Consider the following 20,722-nt stretch of genomic DNA (forward strand, 5'->3'; position numbering starts at 1 on the left):
GACCACAACATCCAAACGTGAAGAAAAAATGCAACGAAACAGACTTTAGAAAAAGGACAGTTTGAAATAAAAACTACTGCAATTAATAAAGTTAATAATTGTGAAAAAGAAGCAGAATTAAATATCATTAGAGTTTTATGGTTACATCACATATCTTGTCTGTATTTCCTCATAAGATCATCATATTCAGAATGTCGTTAATATATTTAATATTGAACACAGGAAATTTGAACACAGGAAATTACTGCGAGTAAAAATAACTAAATATTTGTGTTTTTAGAGGTTTAAGTTTTCAGTAGGAACCAATGGGCCGGAGGTTTTGAGAGAAGAATTTATTGCTTTAAATGATATAAATATAAATATTCTGTACCTCCAGGTATGGGATGGGGGTGATGGGAGGAAGAGGATACTCCTTCAGCAGCCGCTCCTCGTCCAGAAACTTTCCGGCTCGGCCGTTGAACGCCGGCTGGAAGAGACCATAGTTCAAAACATCCGACAGAGACTGAGTCAACGTCACCAGAACCCTCTGCTTACTGGTCCACACTGGTAAGTCTGGGTCCAACCGCAAACACTTCTGAGAGAGCCGGAGACAGAGAGACAGACGGACAGAGAAAGAGACAGACAGACAGACAGACTCACAGGTTTGTCGTGCTGATTCATTCATTTAGTATATACTGTACACGTATATATATACTGTATACATATACATAATATATATATATACTGCATATATATATGTACAGTATATATACATATATAATATATATACATACTGCATACATGTGTGTGTGTATGTGTTGTACCGTCTGCTGCAGGTCTGGGATGCCAATGCGGACGACAATACTGTTTCCAGGGGGCGTGTCATCCGCGTCGTCGTCCCTGGCAACAGCAGAGCCTGTCGGGTTGCCGTTAGTAACCGCCTGTTGCCGTGGGCGATCATGTTTGGTGTCAGCAGCCGGACTCAGAGGCATGTGGCTGACACACACACACACACACACACAGATACACACAAACACACACACACACACACACACACACACAGAAAACACACACACACAGAAACACACACACACGCACACACACACAGAGAGCTGTGATTAGTCTGCAGGGAACACAAATACTAATTAAAGTTGCGGAAACTGTGGATACGGTTCTTTTTAATTAGCCTCTGCTGCTTGTTAGCATCCAAGCTAACGTTCCCTCGCGAGCTAGTTAAAGAAACACTGAACGTAAACTGCAATCGTTAGCACGTTAAGCTAACCAGCTATATGTAATAACCAGCTTAATACGACACATTAACGAGACCTTTTTAAAGGTTTCATGAATTTTTGGCACCATAGTTTTCTTTTCTTCAGACATGTTGACATCTGAGTCGTCCACCTCCCGTCATTAGTTTGCTATTTGAACTGTGAAACATCTCTTTCTAATCCCTCACAATGTTAGGACAGAGAGATGAAGCACAACAGCTCTAAGCTTCCAGACTCCATTCACAAAAACACTAACTCTACCCAAACACAGGAGCTGCTGGTCTACTGCTGCCTCCATCTGACAGTGTGTTTGTGTTGTTGTGTGGTTAACCCTTTAAAACACCAAAGTCTCTCAATAACACAAACTAACCAACCGATAGAAGCAGCGGTAGACCAGCAGCTCCTGTGTTCTGAGAGGTACAGTTAGTGTTTTTGTCAAACGTTAACTATCAGAGTGTAAATAAAGTTTAACTTTAACCATCAGAGTGTAAATAAAGTTTAACGTTAACCATCAGAGTGTAAATAAAGTTGTACTGACTCAGTAGAACATGTGTTTATAGTCTCTGGTCTCTGATAATGTTTCATTGTAAACAACCAATCAGAGGAGAGCTAGTAACGTTAGCAGCATCGCTAACGGCTAACCAACAGGAGGAGAGCTAGTAACGTTAGCAGCACCGCTAACGGCTAACCAACAGGAGGAGAGCTAGTAACGTTAGCAGCACCGCTAACGGCTAACCAACAGGAGGAGAGCTAGTAACGTTAGCAGCATCGCTAACGGCTAACCAACAGGAGGGTCACTTCAGTTACATGACGATGCCTTCAGGCTCTGCTCAGTGAACATGAGTACTGGCTGAAGGTACATTATAACGTTATCGTGATGTGTTCACATGTCATCTGTAAAATGTAGTTTTAGTGATAAACTAGAATAAATCCAGTAGTTTGAAGGAGATGTTTTCACATGAATATAAAATAGATATTAGAGATGAATTATGATGTTTAACTTCCTAACACGAGCTATAAGAACATTATTATACATCATTAACAATAATAATGAAGAGATTTATTCATCAATAAAAATAGAATCTTTTTAATCTAATTATTTGAATTGTGTGTTTTTATGAAGAAGAAAAATCACTATAAATTATTATAACAAAGTAAAAATACAACATTTAGTATTTTTGATGGTTTACTGACTTCAGATAGTTGACATGATTTTTGGGATCTTTGTAGACAGCTGATATAATCAAACATCAAAGGGATCTGTATCTGTTCATACGGATCATCAATGATGAGAAGAACCGTGATCAGAGATCAGTAAAAGTTATATTTGCTCCCTTTTATATTTTGTGCTGATCCGATCAGAACCAGAGAAGAACCTCATGAAAGCTGTCCTTTATATTAATGAGCTTTATTTAAATTCATCATGAGGTTGTTTAACTGTAAATAAAGCCAATACTGCCTCCACTATGTTACTACTTCATTAGGGTTTAAAACAAACTTCAGATTAAAGCTGTTACCTCTCGTGTTTTGCATTGAATGTAGAAGTATTTGTACATGTGAGGAGCATTATTATGTGGACGTGATCGGTACTTTGTGTCAGAGGGACATTAGCATGAATCTGACAGCCTCCCACAGACTCTCCTCACAGCAGACATTTTACATTTCCAAAGGTGTCGGTGATAACAGCAGTAATGGCTGCTCTCACTCAGGTGTTCAGCACAATGTAACGCACACGTGTGAGTGTAATGGATGACGAGTCGAAAACAGGCCGACCACTTCCTGTTCACAGATCTGACCTCCACCTTCTCCAATGCTAAGAATAATGGACGCAGGATGTTACATCACATCCTGTTTTTCCACGCTGAGCGCGCACACACACACACTCACTCACTCACTCACTCACTCACTCACTCACTCACTCACTCACTCACTCACTCACTCACTCACACACACACACACACACACATAGAGAATATAGACTTTATTTCTAAAAGGTCACTAGCGACAAGTTTGAGTTATTCAGACCATCGGGGACAAAACAAGAGGGCGGAGCTACAACCCGACGCTGAGCAAGACATTTTCATAGGCGACCAACATGTCAACTTCTATGAAGTGAAAACACACTGAAAGAGTTGTGTTGTAAGACTAAAAACACGGACAACGACCTGTCAATCACCGTGTAGCCCCGCCCTAAAGCATCCCCTGCTTTATGGTCTGTTTGACTCTAAATGGACCATAATGTACTAAATGAACATCATGCTGTATTGAAGAAGACTTGAAACTAGAGATTGAGACCATAAAGTCATGTTTTTGAACATTTTTACTCATAATTATTACGTTTTTTTAATAAAGATAGTCGTAGAAAGTTGGGTGTTGCTTTAAAAACAAATAATCAGAATCAAAGTTCTGCTTCTGCTGCCGTCTTCTAATCAACACATCATTATTACTGTTTAATTATCATCCGTATTAATCAGCATCGGCGCTAATTAACACCTGATTGCCTGATTCACGCCTGTAGAGACGAGCTGATGTCAGAACTCAATGCTCTGCTTCATCATTACAGCTGGAGATGAAAGAGACAGAGAGGAGGAGGAGGAAGAGGAAGAGGAAGAGGAAGAGGAGGAGGAAGAGGAAGAGGAAGAGGAAGAGGAGGAGGAAGGAGTTGTGAGTTGTCATAGAAACTGGAATAGCAGGGAATCCTGTGCCAACCTCACAGTGTCACTCTGTGTGTGTGTGTGTGTGTTAAAAAAAGCAACCCCGATCTACATGCTCGCTGTTGCTATGGCAACACAGTTGAACAATTTTTTCGCAGTTCCCGTTTGAAGCTACCCTCCAACCCGCTGCCTCTCTCTCCGTCCTTTATCTCTGTGATGAGAGGAGTCTGTGTTTCACTGATTCATATCAGATCGATAGTAAATGTAATTGTAGGAGTTCAGACGCGTTCACACACATTTGGTTTGAGAGGATTCGTCCTGCTGAGCTGAACCGATACGTTTGTTTTTGCACGCAACTTAACTACAAATGATATTTAACAGGTTAACTTTAAGGCCGAAGCTAAAATACATCGTCATACGCAACCAGTTTAGAACAGCGTTTATGATTACGACCTTTTTTAATGTTACGAGCAGGCAGGCTAGTTCTCCTAAACCGGAGAAACACAACCTCAGTTACATCTGATGGTTCAGAGACGTCAGAAACACTTACATCTAGAGAAACGTACTGACTCTGGTGACTTATTTAATAAAATATGGCGTCTATTCCTGGACTACTCCAGACCTACTGTTGTTGTAGTTGTAACATTGGACACAACTTAATAACTCCACTATTTTTATTTTGTACTTTTGATTGTTTTAGTCAATTTTACTTAATTCTGTCCTTTTTGCTCTTTTGTTAGTAAAAACACAAAATTGTTATTTAACTTTTCTGTAAAACAGAAAACTAATAAACACAATTATACAATTTAAAATGTGTTTTTGGATGTAAAGTAATAACATCCAGATTAAATTTTTAACTAAATTTAACATAACGGGGAAATGTTAAAATCGATGCAGCAGAACCAGAGATAGCCATTCTTCTTCCTTCTCTTGATCTGGTGCCTACCCACAACGCAACTCAACCACCAACAGTTGCGTGTGAGATCGTGGTGTGTTATGCTAGCTAGAGGCAACCATTTTTATGTGTAGCGTTGCCATTGAGACCGTTGTAGCATTAAAGCATGGTGGAATTAGCTAACTAGCGGACAGCTGGCTAGCTAGCTAGCTAATTCCACCATGCTGTAATGCTACACTGGTTACAGATAATGAGCTGAGCAGGTGGGTCTAACGTTAGCCTACCTAGCTAACTAGCCAGCTGTTCGTCTCCGGTATTTTGTCACCATAACAGCTAACAACATCAAAACGACCACGGAAAACAGTTAAATTCGTTCTACTTCTATTCTATTTTTTGGGGTTTCACGTCGTCATTTAAAACAGTTTTTCAAACTTGTGTTCTTCAACCGATGCTGACTCAAGTGACATCACTTGAGGATATTGATTAGACTTTACTCAGCTCCCTCTGGAGACTGAAAGCGTGATACAACAACCTGAGCAACACCTGTAAAACCAGTGTTGTAGTCCCACCTGGATCCACTAAACAGCCACTCTACATGTAGTTTGGTAAATGTCAATTTCTTTTAGTAAACACAGGAAGAAGATCTCAAGTGTCAGATATCCGCACATCCTTGAAGGCACCTGCAGAGAGAGTTTCTAAAACGGCCGCTGCTCTCAGCTGCATTGAGCCACGAAGATCATTTAAAATCGCCATAAAAGTCAATATCCCAAACACATTTTAAGTAGATTTTCATAGCACGCTGAAATTAAGTGACTGTAATGAAGCAGAGCCAGCAGAACGCAGACGCACACACGCACGCGCGCACGCACACACACACACACACACACACACACACACACACACACACACACACACACACACACACACACACACACACACACACACACACACACACACACACACACACACACACACACACACACACACACACACACACACACACACACACACACACACACGAATCACTTCCTACTTCCTCTCATTTACTACAGTAAAAGCTCGGTAATTGCGGCGACATTTAACGCTCACATCTCACCCAGTGGAGGAATCCTCGACACATGTCAGTCTTTGAAATGTGAGAGGACCCGATTTAAAAGACATTCCATTCATTCATTCTCCACCAACACTCATGCTGTGTTCATGGTCACAACGGGCTGCAGAATATCCCAGCATGCAACTGGGTGGAGGTCATGGACAGGTCGACCGCAGACATCCACACCTCACAAGATTATTTACAGGAAAGAAGACAAAATATTCTCCTTATTAAAATGATGTATTTTTCCTAATTTATCTCCAATCTTTGGCTGCTTGTTGTGGAAAAAACTCTTCAGGCATCTAAAATGTTATTTCAATGAAATGGAACCACTGACACCTTGATGGAATGAAGGAAGCCTTGATTGCTCCTCGGGGGAATTTGCTTTGCACAAAGAGCATAAAAGAATATTACAAAAACATCAACAACTGTACACAATGAAACACGAAATATGAACATCATAGAAAGCAAGATTTGGGAAATCAATAAAGATGTCTGGTGAAGGTTCAAAGAGCCAAATTTAGATCATGTGATCAGAGCTTTCAGCAGCTGAATGCTTCCCAGACATCAGTTTACAAACATTATAAATTATTACTCTTAGAAACGCGCCGCTAGAAACGCACTGATAGAAACGCACTGATAGAAACCCACAGTTAGAAACGTGTCGCTCCTCTCTTGTGCCACATTTTTCTAGTGTTTGTGCTTTGACGAGGCGTTTTTGAAGCGGCCTCACCTGTAATGACGCGTCTCGGTGTGATCCCCTTAAACTCGGGGCGCCCTTTCATTTAAAGCATAAGATTTATTCCATTTGAATAAAAGGTGAATAATATGTCTGCTGTTTTAGATCCTGCTGATGTTTTCTGACCATAACGTTTGTTTATCTTCTTCTGTGACAGAAACACGTGGTTGTTTTATCGGTTCACCACATTTGTTGTCAGAGTGTTGTTGACAGAACAGTAAACTGAGTCCAAACAACAGATTATCAGGCTTTGTAATATTACTAAACTCTGCTTATTGAAACAATACCGGCGCTGAGTCAACGTCCAAATGACTCATGTCGGTTCACTCCCTGCCTCTGCAGTCAGCTCTGAGTTGTTGGGTTTGATTTTCAGCCTTCAGTTCTTTTCTCCCCACTTCAGAAACAAACCCTTCAGATCGACCAATCAGAGGCTCTGGATCACCTTCCTGCCATTTAAAGCTCTGAAACAAACCCTTTCCTGTTCTGAAGGGGGGAAGATGGTCGACGGAGAAACAATAAGCGCCGCAGAGGAACTGGTCATAATGTTTTTCTCTGGTGTGTTTCATGAATCTGAAGAAACTCCCTCTGAGCCGGTTTAACAAGCCAACTAACACACACTGACGAAGCTCTTTTTGAAACAACCCCACGGAGGGTTTCCCTTCATGGTTCCTCTCATCTTCACCTGTTCGGAGGTTTCAAACTGAGAAACTCTTATTCGTCGTAACAAAAGGAGTAAAAGCTCATTTAACACGTTTGACAGATTAACCTTCAAAGTGAAGGTAAAGACGAAACACGAGCCAGCTCTCTGACAGCTGTTCAAATATAAATCCGTGACACACACTGCTGTGAACGAGCTCGATTACACAGCTTCTACATGATGATTCCCCTCGTTGACGGTCGTCTGCAGAGCAAAAACCATAGAAGAAACGGACCTGCGTTCATAGATAAGAAGAGGACGTAGTCATCATGACGTCACCCGTTGGTTTGTGGACGTTTTGAAGCCTTGAGTTCAGCGATTTAGCCGTCGCCATGTTGTTTTATTCGCAACCAGTGAACAGGAAGTGACCATATCTGGACTGAAGAGGAGTGACATAGAGACACCGTATACGTCTCTGGTAGAGAGACCTGTCAATCTCTGTGTAGCCCCGCCCTAAAGCATCCCCTGCTTTATGGTCTGTTTGACTCTAAATGGACCATAATGTACTAAATGAACATCATGCTGTATTGAAGAAGACTTGAAACCAGGCGGCAACCTCCGGTTCTGTCGAGATACTGAAGTGTGTTAAAGCTGCATTCTCTCTAGTGTCCACCAGGGGGCGACTCCTCTGGTTGTATAGAAGTCTATGAGAAAATGACTCTACTTCTCTCTTGATTTATTACCTCAGTAAACATTGTAAACATGAGTTTATGGTCTCAATCTCTAGTTTCAAGTCTTCCTCAATGGGTTTAAGCTGGGAGACCCGACATGTCACATCGCTGACTAGTTTCTGATGAAGAAATCCATCATCATCATCATCATCATCATCATCATCATCATCCAATAGCCAGATTGTTCAAAACTAATCAACCTCCCCTCTAAAACGAAACGTCAAACAACAACAAAGAAATCCGTCTCAAAAGGTCAAATGAGTTCTGTGTCCATCTTCAAACACTACAGAACATCTTTGCTTCTTCTATTCTTTTTAAAGAATACTTGTGGTATTTTCATGGCTTTGACTTCGAAAGAAACGAAGAGGAAAAGATGGAGAACGACAACGACAATCACCGGCAGATATCGGCCGTCTCAACCAGGACGCCCCACTGCCCTTCAAATGATTAGGCTCCATCCTTTCCTGGGTCTTCCCTTCTTCCTTCTTCCTTACTTTCAATCTCCTCAGACTCTTTTCTGGCAATCCCACTTTCACGCCTCAGTAAGCAGAAACACTTCTGCTCGGTGCAATCATACCATATTTTGTGTTCAGCGTCTGTATCCTCCCCGCTGTAGATGTGAATGGGTCCTTCAGGTAACACTCAGTGGGAGCAGCTCTGGTGTTGAGCGGGTCGTTTTCTCTCTTTCCTCCATTGTTCTCCGTTATGTAACGTCTCCTCAGGGCTGTCCTCGTGGTTTCCTTTTGCTCCAGGATGTTCAGATCCACTAAATTGTCGATCTGAGAGGTGGTGGAATTCTTGCTCCGAGTCTTCGTCCTGAAATAACTTCGGGGGGGGGGGGGGGGGGGGGTCACCATTTTGATCATTTCCCGTTTTTGTTATTTCTGACCCGAGCCGAGCCGCTCTTCCTCCCACACAGACTGAACAATACGATCTCCATCTGGAAATAAGACTCAGGAGTCAAAGTGCTCTGGTTTGTTTTGCCCACACGGCTTCTGAGAGAAAGCGCCGTGTGTCCTGATAGGAAGTCCTTCTAGCTTCAAATCATTCTTTCTTTCACATCAATGATTCACTTTCAACTGGTTTAAAAGCCAAAGTAACCAATCAGACATCATGTGCTCACGTTTACTCATCAAAAACAACTGGCTTTCTTGAAACAGTGAAGTGCAGTTTAAACATTGATGTGAAAGCTAGAGGTTGTGGGTGTGACTTTGGTATGAATGTTGATCTGTCCCTCGTTGCATGAGAAAGACTTGTTCCTTTTATAGTGTGAAGAGAGATCACAGTCTGAGAATCAGTGAGAGAAATGTGGTCGCTGAGCAGGAGGACGGAGGAAGGAAACAGGAAGTTTGATGATGGAACTTAAACATGAGGAGTTGATGAAGACTGATATTTAGCAGTTTTTTCCATGTAGGGCTGAGAAATATATGGATATTAATTAATATCGTGACATGAGACTTAATATCGTCTCAGATTTTGGTCTTTTTTAAGGTAATTACAGCTTGTCAGCTCACCAGTTCTATCATGATGTCTACATTACTGACTGATATTTATCAAAAATCTCATAAATATTCTGTGAAGGCACCGACAGTCAACTCTACAATATCGACATTTATTTGGTCAAATAAATTATGTTTGATTTTCTCCGTATCGCCCAGCACATCTTCAAGTTTAATTAAAACATGTAAACATGAATCATTTCAGGCAACAAAAACCCGGCGACCCAAAGAATTCATCAAGTGTGCACATCCGTATACGACCGTCCACACGCAAACGCAACCCCGGAGTTCTCAAATACCTCCAACCTCGGCGGAGTTTTCAGATTCCTCCGTTTAGGGTGCTCCAAAACTCCGGCGTAGTGTGGCTGCTCAGTGTAAACGTAGCAAATACGGAGTAAAAACGGAGTAATGTGGACAGGGCCTCAGAGTGTAGACGGAGAACCTTCAATATACGAGACGTTCACGTTCCTAACGAGGCAGAACGGTTTATTCTTCTTCTTCTTCTTCACACCAGATGAAATGGTTGAGATATGAAAACACTTCTTAGAGTTTAAACACCGTGAACGTGGAGATGAAGGAAGCAGCTGAAGCTCGTCTAAACTGAGTCTTTATTCCTGTTTCAGCCTTTTTACTACAAACCTGCAGATCAGACTTCAGTAGAAGTACTCCAGTGTAGAAGTACTCTGTTACAAGTTAAAGTCCTGCAACAAAATGTGTAAAAGTACAAAAGAATCAAAATATACTTCAAGTACCAAAGTGACTCATTATGCAGAATACTATATCATATATATTATTGATGCATTAATGTGGAGCTCATTTTAATTCCTTCTTTTATATTTTTTTATGAATATTGCTTCATAAACTGCTGCAACTTATTATATTTACCCACCACCATTTTATCTGGCTGTCCAAATTTTGGATGTGTGGAAATGTTCCTTCAATCCCACAATGCAAAGCGTTGCACACGATTACAGTTCTACGGCCGTCGGTGATCGTGTGGACTACAGAATAAACCGTTGAGCGCGTGTCACAGGGCAGCGCTTTTACTGCGTCAACTTGTCTCTTAACTTCCTGTCTGCACAGAGTTTACACCACTTTCTCCTCCAGTTTATTAAATATAGAAGCAGTTTTATGATCTAACGCGCAGCGGGAAGGACCAACTCTCTCCAAAAACAGTCTGTAGACTCGTGTCATGTGACTCGAGTCCAAACCTCAGCCAGTAAAAATAAGACTTCACTCACCTATCGTCAGCAGTCCCATCAAACTTTTCCAATGGCCTCTACTGATTTCTACTGGTCTCTTCTGGTCTGTCCTGGTCCTGGTCCTGGCCCGCTCTGCTCTACAGAGTCTGACTGGCTTACTGGTTCAGCGCTGGTTGTCCTGGTTCTGGTCCAGGTGCCAGGTTCTGTCTCTGGGTGGGTTTAGATCGTTGTAATCCCTGTGAGCAGCAGCAGAACCAGTAAAGTAGTTCCTCTTGTAGGACGAGCAGAATCCTCAGTAGATGAAGTACTTTTACATCAAACAGTGAAGTACTTTCTGTAGTATAACTGTGGTTGATGTGTAGTAATCCTGCAGCAGAGTGAGAGGTCTCAGAGTTTCAGACGGTATTCTGGGAGCTGCCCTTCCCATCCTGTAGAAAAGAGGGAGGAAAGAGCGAGAGGAAGATGGGGAGGAGGTGGGTGGGAGGTAAAGGAGAGAAGGGGAGGCAGGATGTGAAGGAGAGAGAGGAAGGGGAAAGGAAAAAAAACAGCATGTCAGAAGACGAGGGGAGGGAGGATAGCGACGACGGAGCGAGCTGTCTTGCAGTTTAAAACCAGAATTGGGTCAGACACAGATGCATTTCGCGGAGACCATTTCAGGTTCAGTCAGTTACGCAATACGAAGCCGTGGTATCCGTTAGCAACAAGCCCAACAGAGAGCGAGAGACGAACAACCTCCGTTATAACTGGTAGTATTATGTAAAGTTCTAAATATTGATCCATCGCTCTGTTTCTATTCTCAGAGGACATTAAACATTAAAAATGTCTTATTTTCTATTTCACTGGGACTCAAGGATTTACCGTTAGCTTCGGTTAGCGGTTAGCATTTGATGAGCCAAATGAGAGACACACGGAGAGGCATTAACTGGATGACGACAATGTGTTTGGGTTAATTGAAAGAACATAAGAGATCACAGAGGGGCTCAGAGGAAGCATAACAGAGCTTTCACTACATCTTTGTTTTAATTTGAGCCAATTGCTAATGTGTTCTATTTTGCAGTGGTCTCAGTATTACTTCTTTACACTTAATAATTTGTTATTCTATTGTTCATAAATGTATATATTCTTCTGTTATAATTTTAATGAAATTCTGGTCTCAAAGCTGCATTCTCTCTAGTGACCACCAGTGGGCGACTCCTCTGGTTGTATAGAAGTCTATGAGAAAATGACTCTACTTCTCTCTTGATTTATTACCTCAGTAAACATTGTAAACATGAGTTTATGGTCTCAATCTCTAGTTTCAAGTCTTCTTCAATACAGCATGATGTTCATTTAGTACATTATGGTCCATTTAGAGTCAAACAGACCATAAAGCAGGGGATGCTTTAGGGGCGGGGCTACACAGTGATTGACAAATATGGTCACTTCCTGTTCACTGGTTGCAAAAAAACATGGCGATGGCCAAAAACCAAGATGGCGACAGCAAAATCTCTGAATTTGAGGCTTCAAAACGGCCACAAACGGTAGCGTCACTATGACTATGTCCACTTCTTATATACAGTCTAGTCAACGAGAGGTTGAATATTTAATGTTAAGATGCCGGCTGTATTATCTGTCCTTATATTCCTCCTGATGTAAGTACAGGAATGCACTACTGTTTTTGTTTTGTTTGTCATGTTTTTGTTGTGTAGCAAATGGGCTTCAACTGCATTTCTTGGTGCAACCCCGTGATGCATAATGGCAATAAATTAATAAATTATACTTCTGTGGTGTTAGCGCTGTTAGCGTACTGGTCGTCAGTTAGCAGCTTAAGTTTAGCAGTCTGCTAGGAACCAGCTGTTGACCTTTGGTGGCAAACCAGCAGAGGGATGTTAGCTTCCTGTTGCGTCAGTCAGTAGCATACTGGTAGCCAGCTGCTAGCATGCTAATAGCTAACAGCATGCTAGCCAGCTGGTGTGTCTGTGGGGGGGGGTGACAATGCGGACAGCAGGAGGACATGTTGAACAATTTAAAAAAAAACGACAAAAGATTAGAAGTACTTCCTGTGACTCACACTTCCTGTTTCCCTGTCTGGGTTGCCAAGGGAACGGATGTTTGGCAGGAAAAAGCCGAGAAGCTGTACAACACTGATAACACACACACACACACACACACACACACACACACACACGCGCACGCGCAGACACACACACACACACACACACACACACACACACACGCACACGCACACGCACACACACTTTCATACTGCCCCTCCGTTACATCTCAGAGAGAAATATCACATTTTTCACTGCAGTACATCAATCTGACAACTTAAGGTACTTTTCAGATAAAGATTTGAAATGTCAAACATATAATGAGTTCATAATATATACTGTGTATATATATATATATATATAAGACTTTGAGTGGAGCAATTTTGCACAATGTGTACTTTTACTTTTGATACTCTTACAGTTTGCTGGTGATTATTTCCTGTAACATGCTGCCGGTAATTCTCCTTCATGTTCCCTCGAGGATTATATTTTGGATCTTTTTTAAAGTTGTATGTAAATAAAGAAACAAACATTGAGAGCAACTAAAACATATTTATTAGCTCATGCGTGCGATAATGTGAACCAAACCATTTTATAACCACTTTATATTTTGATGTTTTTGATGTTTTTTATTGATTTATTTGACCTTTTAATAGTTTTTTTAGTTTGTCTCTTGTTCGAGCACTTTCCACTTTGTCGCTGTCATCCTGTTTATATTATTCATAAAGGATTATTTTATCTCATCTTAAAAACCTGGAGTCAAACTCCTTCGATTTCTTTCACATACTTGGACAAAAATAACTGATTCTCACTCTGAAATATTCAACTTTGGTGTTAAAATGACCCTTTAACTCGTATTAAAGACTTTCACTGTAATTAACTGTTAATAATGACATTTATTCTTTACTTGCGTGGTCTTTATTTTCTATCGTTATATATATTTAATCATCTGAAGAGGATCTGAAGCTCCAGTTGTGGTCAGATCACCGAGAAGCATTTCATTGTTAGGTGTGACCAGGATGTGTGTGTGTGAGTGTCTGTGTGTGTGTGTGTGTGTGTTCTGAAAATGGAGCTCCCTTGGCCATTACCATGGTAACCAACGGCAGGAGCTGATAAAACACACACTGTGTCATCGTCTCTCACACACACACACACACACTTCATCTTGTCAAGTTTCTCACATCCCTTGGAACCTAAAATCTGCGGCGGATCTGTTCCGTTTCCTTCTCTTCACATTAACCAGAACTACAGCGCCGTGAGCGCCACCTAGAGGTTACAAAACATTTAAAAGGTCTGAAAATATGTATTTTACTCGCAAAAAAACAGTGTTCGGTCAATAAAACCAAGATTTTGCTCGTTGTGTCTTTGCAAAAAACGACAACAATGGCGGACGTCCGGTAGTGTAGCGACGCTGAGCAGCAACTCCGTCCACATTACGGATGTTACTCACGAACAATGTCGCTGACGTTTGAACAGAAGTTTAAACTTTAAGCTGATCACACCATCGTCAACGTCACACTCGACCCAGGCGACCAATCAAAATCGAGCAAGAGGCGGGCTTTACTACTTTACCGCTGACTTCCTGTTTTGATGCCGCTAGATGTGGTTTGAACGGACAGACGAAAGGTTGATATTAGCGACATATAATTACGATGAACTACATATTTTCCCGTCCTCCTCATCCAACAGCAAGAGCTCGACATTTTTTATCATTATTTATTATTTACATTTAATCTCCTGGTTGCGTACGCAACATCAAATCCTATTTTATACTTTGGGAATTCAACATGTCCCCAGTTTCTGCTTCACAGCAACAACATCTGTCAGTTACAGAGCAAAGTAAGAATGAATGAATAGTTCAATATTCTCTCTCGTTTAGCTCCGTTTTTGGTCTCCTCCACCAAATATCTGTGTCTTTAGCTGCTAAAAGCTTCACTATGTCCCCCTCTATGTCTCTAAGTGAGTCTGTCTGCTGTTTGATGCTGAACAGGAAGTGAACAATGTTGGTTTTTTAACGTCTTCTTCTCTGAAAACGACGCTGACTGAACCAGAAGAGTAAAGATGAGAAAACAACGAGCTGAAACTCACTTTAAAGCTCCGTAAAGACGACAAGAGCCGCAGATTCACGACATCATTCATCCGTCCATTTCAGCCAGCGGTGCAGTTTTTTTTTTTTTCAACCTTTGACCATCAACGCATGCAGCCTTAACACGTTGCCATGACAACCACGTGCTGTTAAAGATTGTCAGCGCTGCAGAAGAAGAAGAAGAAGAAGATCCACTTCCTGTTTGAAGTGTTTGAGGCAGATCATCTCTTCAGATAGACGGTCTGAGACTACGGCCTACACACTCTCTGCTGAGCTTATATAACACACACACACACACACACACACACACACACACACACACACACACACACACACACACACACACACACACACACACACACACACACACACACACACACACACACACACACACACACACACACACACAGAAAGTGATGCTGGAGGAAACAGGTAATAAAAAGAGAACCCTCAGAGAGACAGAGGGAGGAAAGGAGAGAAAGAAAAGGAATGAGAATCAGAGATGGAGATGAAGGAGAAAATAAATAAAAGATGGGAGGAAAAGGAAGGATGGATAACAGAAAGGAAAGGAGGCAAGGAAAGAGAGAGGAAGGGGATGAGGGAGAAACAGAACAAAATGAGGAGAGAAGGAAAGGAGGGGGGAGCAACAAGGACAGAAGAGAAAGGAAAGACAGCAAATCCGGAGAGGAGGAATGAGTAAAGGGTGGAGGTACTAAGGGAAGGATGTGAGGTGAGGAAGTAGGAAAGAAGAGGAATAGATGTAGTTAATTAAACGGAAGAAGAGAAAGAAAAGAGAAGAGAGGATGGAAGTAGGCCAAGAAAGGACAGAAGGGAAACAAGGAAATGAGGGGTGAGGGAAGGAGGTGATGGGAAGAGAGAGGGAAAGGAAAGGATGAAAGGACGCAAGTAAGCAAATGAGTGAAGAGGGAAGGAAATGAAAAAGATGAAATGAAGGAAAGGAAAGAAGAAATGACTGAGGAAGAAGAGGAAAAGGAGGAACTAAGGAGAGTAGGCAAGGAAAAGAGGGAAGGAATGCTGATAGGGGAGAAGGAAAGGAGAAGAAGGGGGGAGGCAAGGTAATGAGGAAAGGAGATGAAGTAGAGATAGAAGAGTTGAATGGAGGAAGAGGAGAGGAAGAAATGAAGAGAGGAAGGAAAGGAAAGACATGAAGAATAAGGGAAGGAGATGACAGGAAGAAAAGAGGAAAGGAAAGAACAAAAGGAGGCAAGGAAGCAAATAAGGGAAGAGGGAAGGAGATGACGGGACAGAGGGAGATGAGATGAAAGAAAGGATAGAAGGAATGAATGAGGAAGAAGAGTAAAAGGAAGAGTGAAGGAGAGCAGGTAAGGAAAAGAAGGAAGGAATGTAGATAGGGGAGAAGAAAAGGAAAGGAAGGGAGGAGGCAAGGTAATGAGGGAAGGAAAGGACGAGATGAAAGGATGTCGAGAGGTTAAAAAAAAATGTAAGTTTAAAGAAAAATTGGTCACGACTTTGAAAGTTACAGACCGGCAGCAAGTGACCGACACACACACACACACACACACACACACACACACACACACACACACACACACACACACACACACACACACACACACACACACACACACACACACACACACACACACACACACACACACACACACACACACACACACACAGGAATGCAGAGAGAGAGAGACTCACCCAGAAGATCACCGACTCGTTCTCCATGATGATAAACTGAAAAGAAAAAAGGAAGGACTGATGGAAGAGAGAGAGAGGGAGAGAGGGAGGGAGAGAGAGGAAGAGGAAGAGAGAGGTGGAGGAGAGAGATGATGGAGGATGGGAAAAAGAAGGAGAAGAAGAGGAAGAGGAGGAAGAGGAGGTGTATCTGGAGATGAAAAGAGAGAGAAGAAGAAGAGGAGGGAGAGGCAGGATGAGTGGAAGGCTGGTCGGTTCAGCCCACACACTGCCAGCATGACACACACACTCTGTGCATACCAGTGTGTGTGTGTGAGTGTGTGTGTGTGTGAGTGAGTGTGCACGTTGTCTCCCACTCTAATGCGTGGGTTAGAAAACACACCTCTCTCTCTCTATCTCTCTCTTTTATCGAGAGAGAGATAGAGAGAGAGAGAGAGAGAGGGAGGGGGGGGGGGTAAGCAGCGTGGGTGTGGAGGAGCGGCCCGGTCGCCATGGCAACGATGCAATAGCAAAGAAAAATCATCATCATCATCATCGCTGGCCAAAGATGACAAGCCCCGGCGCATTATGATGGGGAGTAATATATATATATATATATATATATTACTACCAAAATGTTTTTTAGTTTGATGATATTTGTGTTATTTTTCTGTAAGAGTGGGGATCGACCAATCAGAGCGCCACGTGGCAGCCGGAGTCATGTGACCCCCCGCAAGGAGATGAAGAGGGTGTTTTCCCAACGTGAACCTCAGTCAGAGCTCTGAACAACTGCTGCAGTCACATCACTGCTGCTATGTTGCACTACAGTACACACACCGGTATACACCAGTACATACACCAGTACACACACCATACACTCCAGTATACACATCGGTATACTCCAGTACACACACCAGTACACACCAGTACACACACCATACACTCCAGTATACACATCGGTATACACCAGTACACACACCATACACTCCAGTACACACACCGGTATACACCAGTACATACACCAGTACATACACCAGTACACACACCGGTATACACCAGTACATACACCAGTACATACACCAGTACACACACCGGTATACACCAGTACATACACCAGTACATACACCAGTACACACACCATACACTCCAGTATACACACCATACACTCCAGTATACACATCGTATACACCAGTACACACACCAGTACACACCAGTACACACACCATTCACTCCAGTACACACACCGGTATACACGCCGGTAAATACTGCACTATACATGTATATTGGCATACACGCCGGTAATATACACGTCGGTAGTATACGCACAGGTGATACACACAGGTGGTCTACAGGCAGGTAGTATACACTTCAGTAGTGTACACGCCAGTAGAATACACATCGGTAGTATACACGCAAGAGTACACACAGGTAGTATACATTCTAATTAACACGACGGTATATGCGCCAGTAAACAGGTAGTTGAGTACAGGTACAATCTTGACATATTTTCACTTTCCGTTTTATTAAATTTTTTTAAATTAATGACAAAAGCAAGACATAAATCACCAGAAACCTAACGTCTATAAACTGATATCTGGAGCCAACGGGACGTTACTGCGTGAGTAGTTAATAATCTAATGATGTATCATAGACCAGTCACAGTAATAGTAGATTTAATTACAGATCTAACGAGCTTCCATCTGATGAAGGTGGAGAGTTTAAACTGTCTTCTGAAGCTTGTGTTGAAGTCTCGATCACAACAAAGTGTCTCTCGCTGTTATTTATGTGGCTCGAAAGGTTCAGCCGAAATGTCACAGCTGTCTGTGTGAGCTGTCACTGCACATCTGTATGAAACACAACACAAGTGATCACACTAGATGGATGAATCAGCAGCAGCAGCAAAAAGAAAGAATCCTCTCGTCTCTGGCTTCTGAAGATCTGTCAAAAAAAGTGACCCGAAGTCTGTTTGTTTGTGAATGAAGTGAGACGACAGTGAGAACAGATGGAGCTCAGTGTTATTAACGGGGAGCTTTAATACTTAACTGTAAATGGCCTGTATACCTTTAAACTGTGAGGAACTTTTAACAGAACCAGTCTCAGTTTAATCCTGATGCCTCTTTATGTGTAAACGAGACCGTCAGAGGGGAGATTGTCCGTTTCTATAAAGTTATTTTTGAACGGCAACACCGACACCACGCTGCTGGAGACCCAGGACGTATTGCTGGACCCGCTGGAGGGAAGGGGGGCACTGGAGAACCAGAACCAGGACTGAGAGGGGCAGACTGTCAGACCTGCTGCAGTAGAATGAGAGGTTTTCTAAAGAGACTCTGGTGCTCAGAGACACTACCACTTTAGTCCACAGGGGGCGACACAATCACCACTATGAAAGTTCTTTGTAGTAGCTTTAAGTACAACGATGAACAACAGGACTGCTTTTTTCCTCTTGCTCCTCCTCTTCCTCCTCCCCCTCCTCCTCCTCCTCCTCCTCCTCCTAATATGTTAGGCATTTAAAAAAATATTTTGGCAGTATATTTTGGATTTCCGTTCATTTATATTTGCACACGTTCCTACTTCGTACTGCTGCACAGCAGCTTCCCTCTGAGATTAATAAAGTTCTATGATACAAACAGCCTGAATCAGCTGTTTTTGTTTCTGCTGCAGAGTTACAGCGCCATCTGCTGGACGGATGGAGCGTGTTTCTGATCTAAATCTGAACAGCTGATCTCTGACCAGAGTAAATAACAGCTGATACTAATCATTGTCATTATCTTTATGCATAAAATGTCTGAATACTTCTTCCATCCCTGCAGTTCATCACATCCTACAGAGGAATAAATACAGATATTGTGTCTTTAAATTAAAAGATGAATACCTAAAATAATTCCATCTGCATGTAAATACATTGCTTTTCTTTCTCCACTTCCTGTCTCGTCCATCACACGACGACTAGTTTGTAATGTATAAAATCTTAATTTGTAAAGTAACTAAAGAGAAGTTCATCTTCAATTGAAGTGGGAGAACCCGGAGAAACCGGAGAACCCGGAGAACCCGGAGAAAACCCGAAACGTTACCTTCACCTACACGACACCGACCTTCGCTCCTCGCGATACCATCTTCTCCAACATGTTCTCAGTGAGGAATGTCTTCCTTTCTTCCCACGCTGTGTTGTCCTGGCAGGTTGTGCATTGGTCCATCGAGGAACGCTCTTCTGGACGTCGACCACCGGTGACGCTGTTGGTGCAAGAGATTTGGTGTCTTTGTTCAGGACAGCGCTTCATGAGGAGCGCTGTCCCACGATTTACCTCTACAAACATTGGTCAATACAAACATTGGTCCATTCATGTCGGGAACTGCCAGTGAATCCAGTTTTAACTGGATTTGGACCCATCCAGTTATTTGCAGAGGTTTCTTGTTAGTTGCATTAAATGCAGGCACTTTGTGGCATATTTCTTTGTACCCATTCATTACCAATGATTGAAATTGAAGCTCCAGAATCTAATCTAGCTTCAGTTTCGATGTTATTCATCTTACAGGGAACTATGTATTGTTTTACTTCTTTCCTGCAGGTGAAACATCCAATCATAGTTCTGGGTCTATGAACATTGGTCCCAATAAGAGGTATCTCACGCTTACAATCATTATCTTTCAAGACCTGCATGTTTATCTAATATCTATCAGGGTACACTGCGGTGGTGTACCTCCGGCAAATCTAACAAACACCAGGATCTCGACAATCACGTTCGCCGTTAGCGAACGTGCTTTTTTTTTTGTCCCAGTGATGAAACAAAAAAGTGATTATCATTACCATGTTGTCTGTTCCTGTGATTGGTCTGTTTACTGGTATGACATCATGTTGTTGCTGACTGCATTTCTGTTTATAAGTGTTTACCTCCACTGCTATCTATGCCAACACACACACACACACACACACACACACACACACACACACACACACGACTACATTTAGCTCGGCGGCTCATCAATACCACTCTGGGCCAGCAAGTGTGTGCATGAATGTGTGTGTGTGTGTGTGTGTGTGTGTGTGTGTGTGTGTGTGTGTGTGTGTGTTGCCTGGCATTACTGGGCTTGGACAGCATCATGGTGAGAGAGTGAGAGAGAGAGAGAGAGAGAGAGAGAGAGAGAGAGAGAGAGAGAGAGAGAGAGAGAGAGGCTGGCTGGCATTTGGTAAAAAACAAATGAGGAAAGAAGAAGCCGGATGAAAAGCACCGCTGAGGAAAAACAAG

At 42.3% G+C, this 20,722-nt stretch overlaps 1 protein-coding gene across 4 annotated transcripts in view; it reads right to left on the reverse strand.

Annotated features, from left to right (window-relative positions):
• shank3b (SH3 and multiple ankyrin repeat domains 3b) overlaps positions 1–11,118 on the reverse strand; it is a 32,576-nt gene extending 21,458 nt beyond the window's left edge. For all 4 annotated transcript variants that reach the window (XM_076111634.1, XM_076111635.1, XM_076111633.1 and 1 more), the window contains exons 1-3: positions 10,737–11,118; positions 804–975; positions 371–574 (exon numbers count right to left, since the gene is read on the reverse strand). In XM_076111634.1, the coding sequence (XP_075967749.1) occupies positions 371–574; positions 804–971 (372 nt within the window). In that variant the 5' untranslated portion in view covers positions 972–975; positions 10,737–11,118. The remainder of the gene's footprint in view (positions 1–370; positions 575–803; positions 976–10,736) is intronic.
• Positions 11,119–20,722: the final 9,604 nt, after the last annotated feature.

Source organism: Anarhichas minor, unplaced genomic scaffold (genome assembly GCF_050575085.1).
Source record: "Anarhichas minor isolate MPS153535 unplaced genomic scaffold, ASM5057508v1 ptg000045l, whole genome shotgun sequence".
NCBI lineage: Eukaryota > Metazoa > Chordata > Actinopteri > Perciformes > Anarhichadidae > Anarhichas > Anarhichas minor.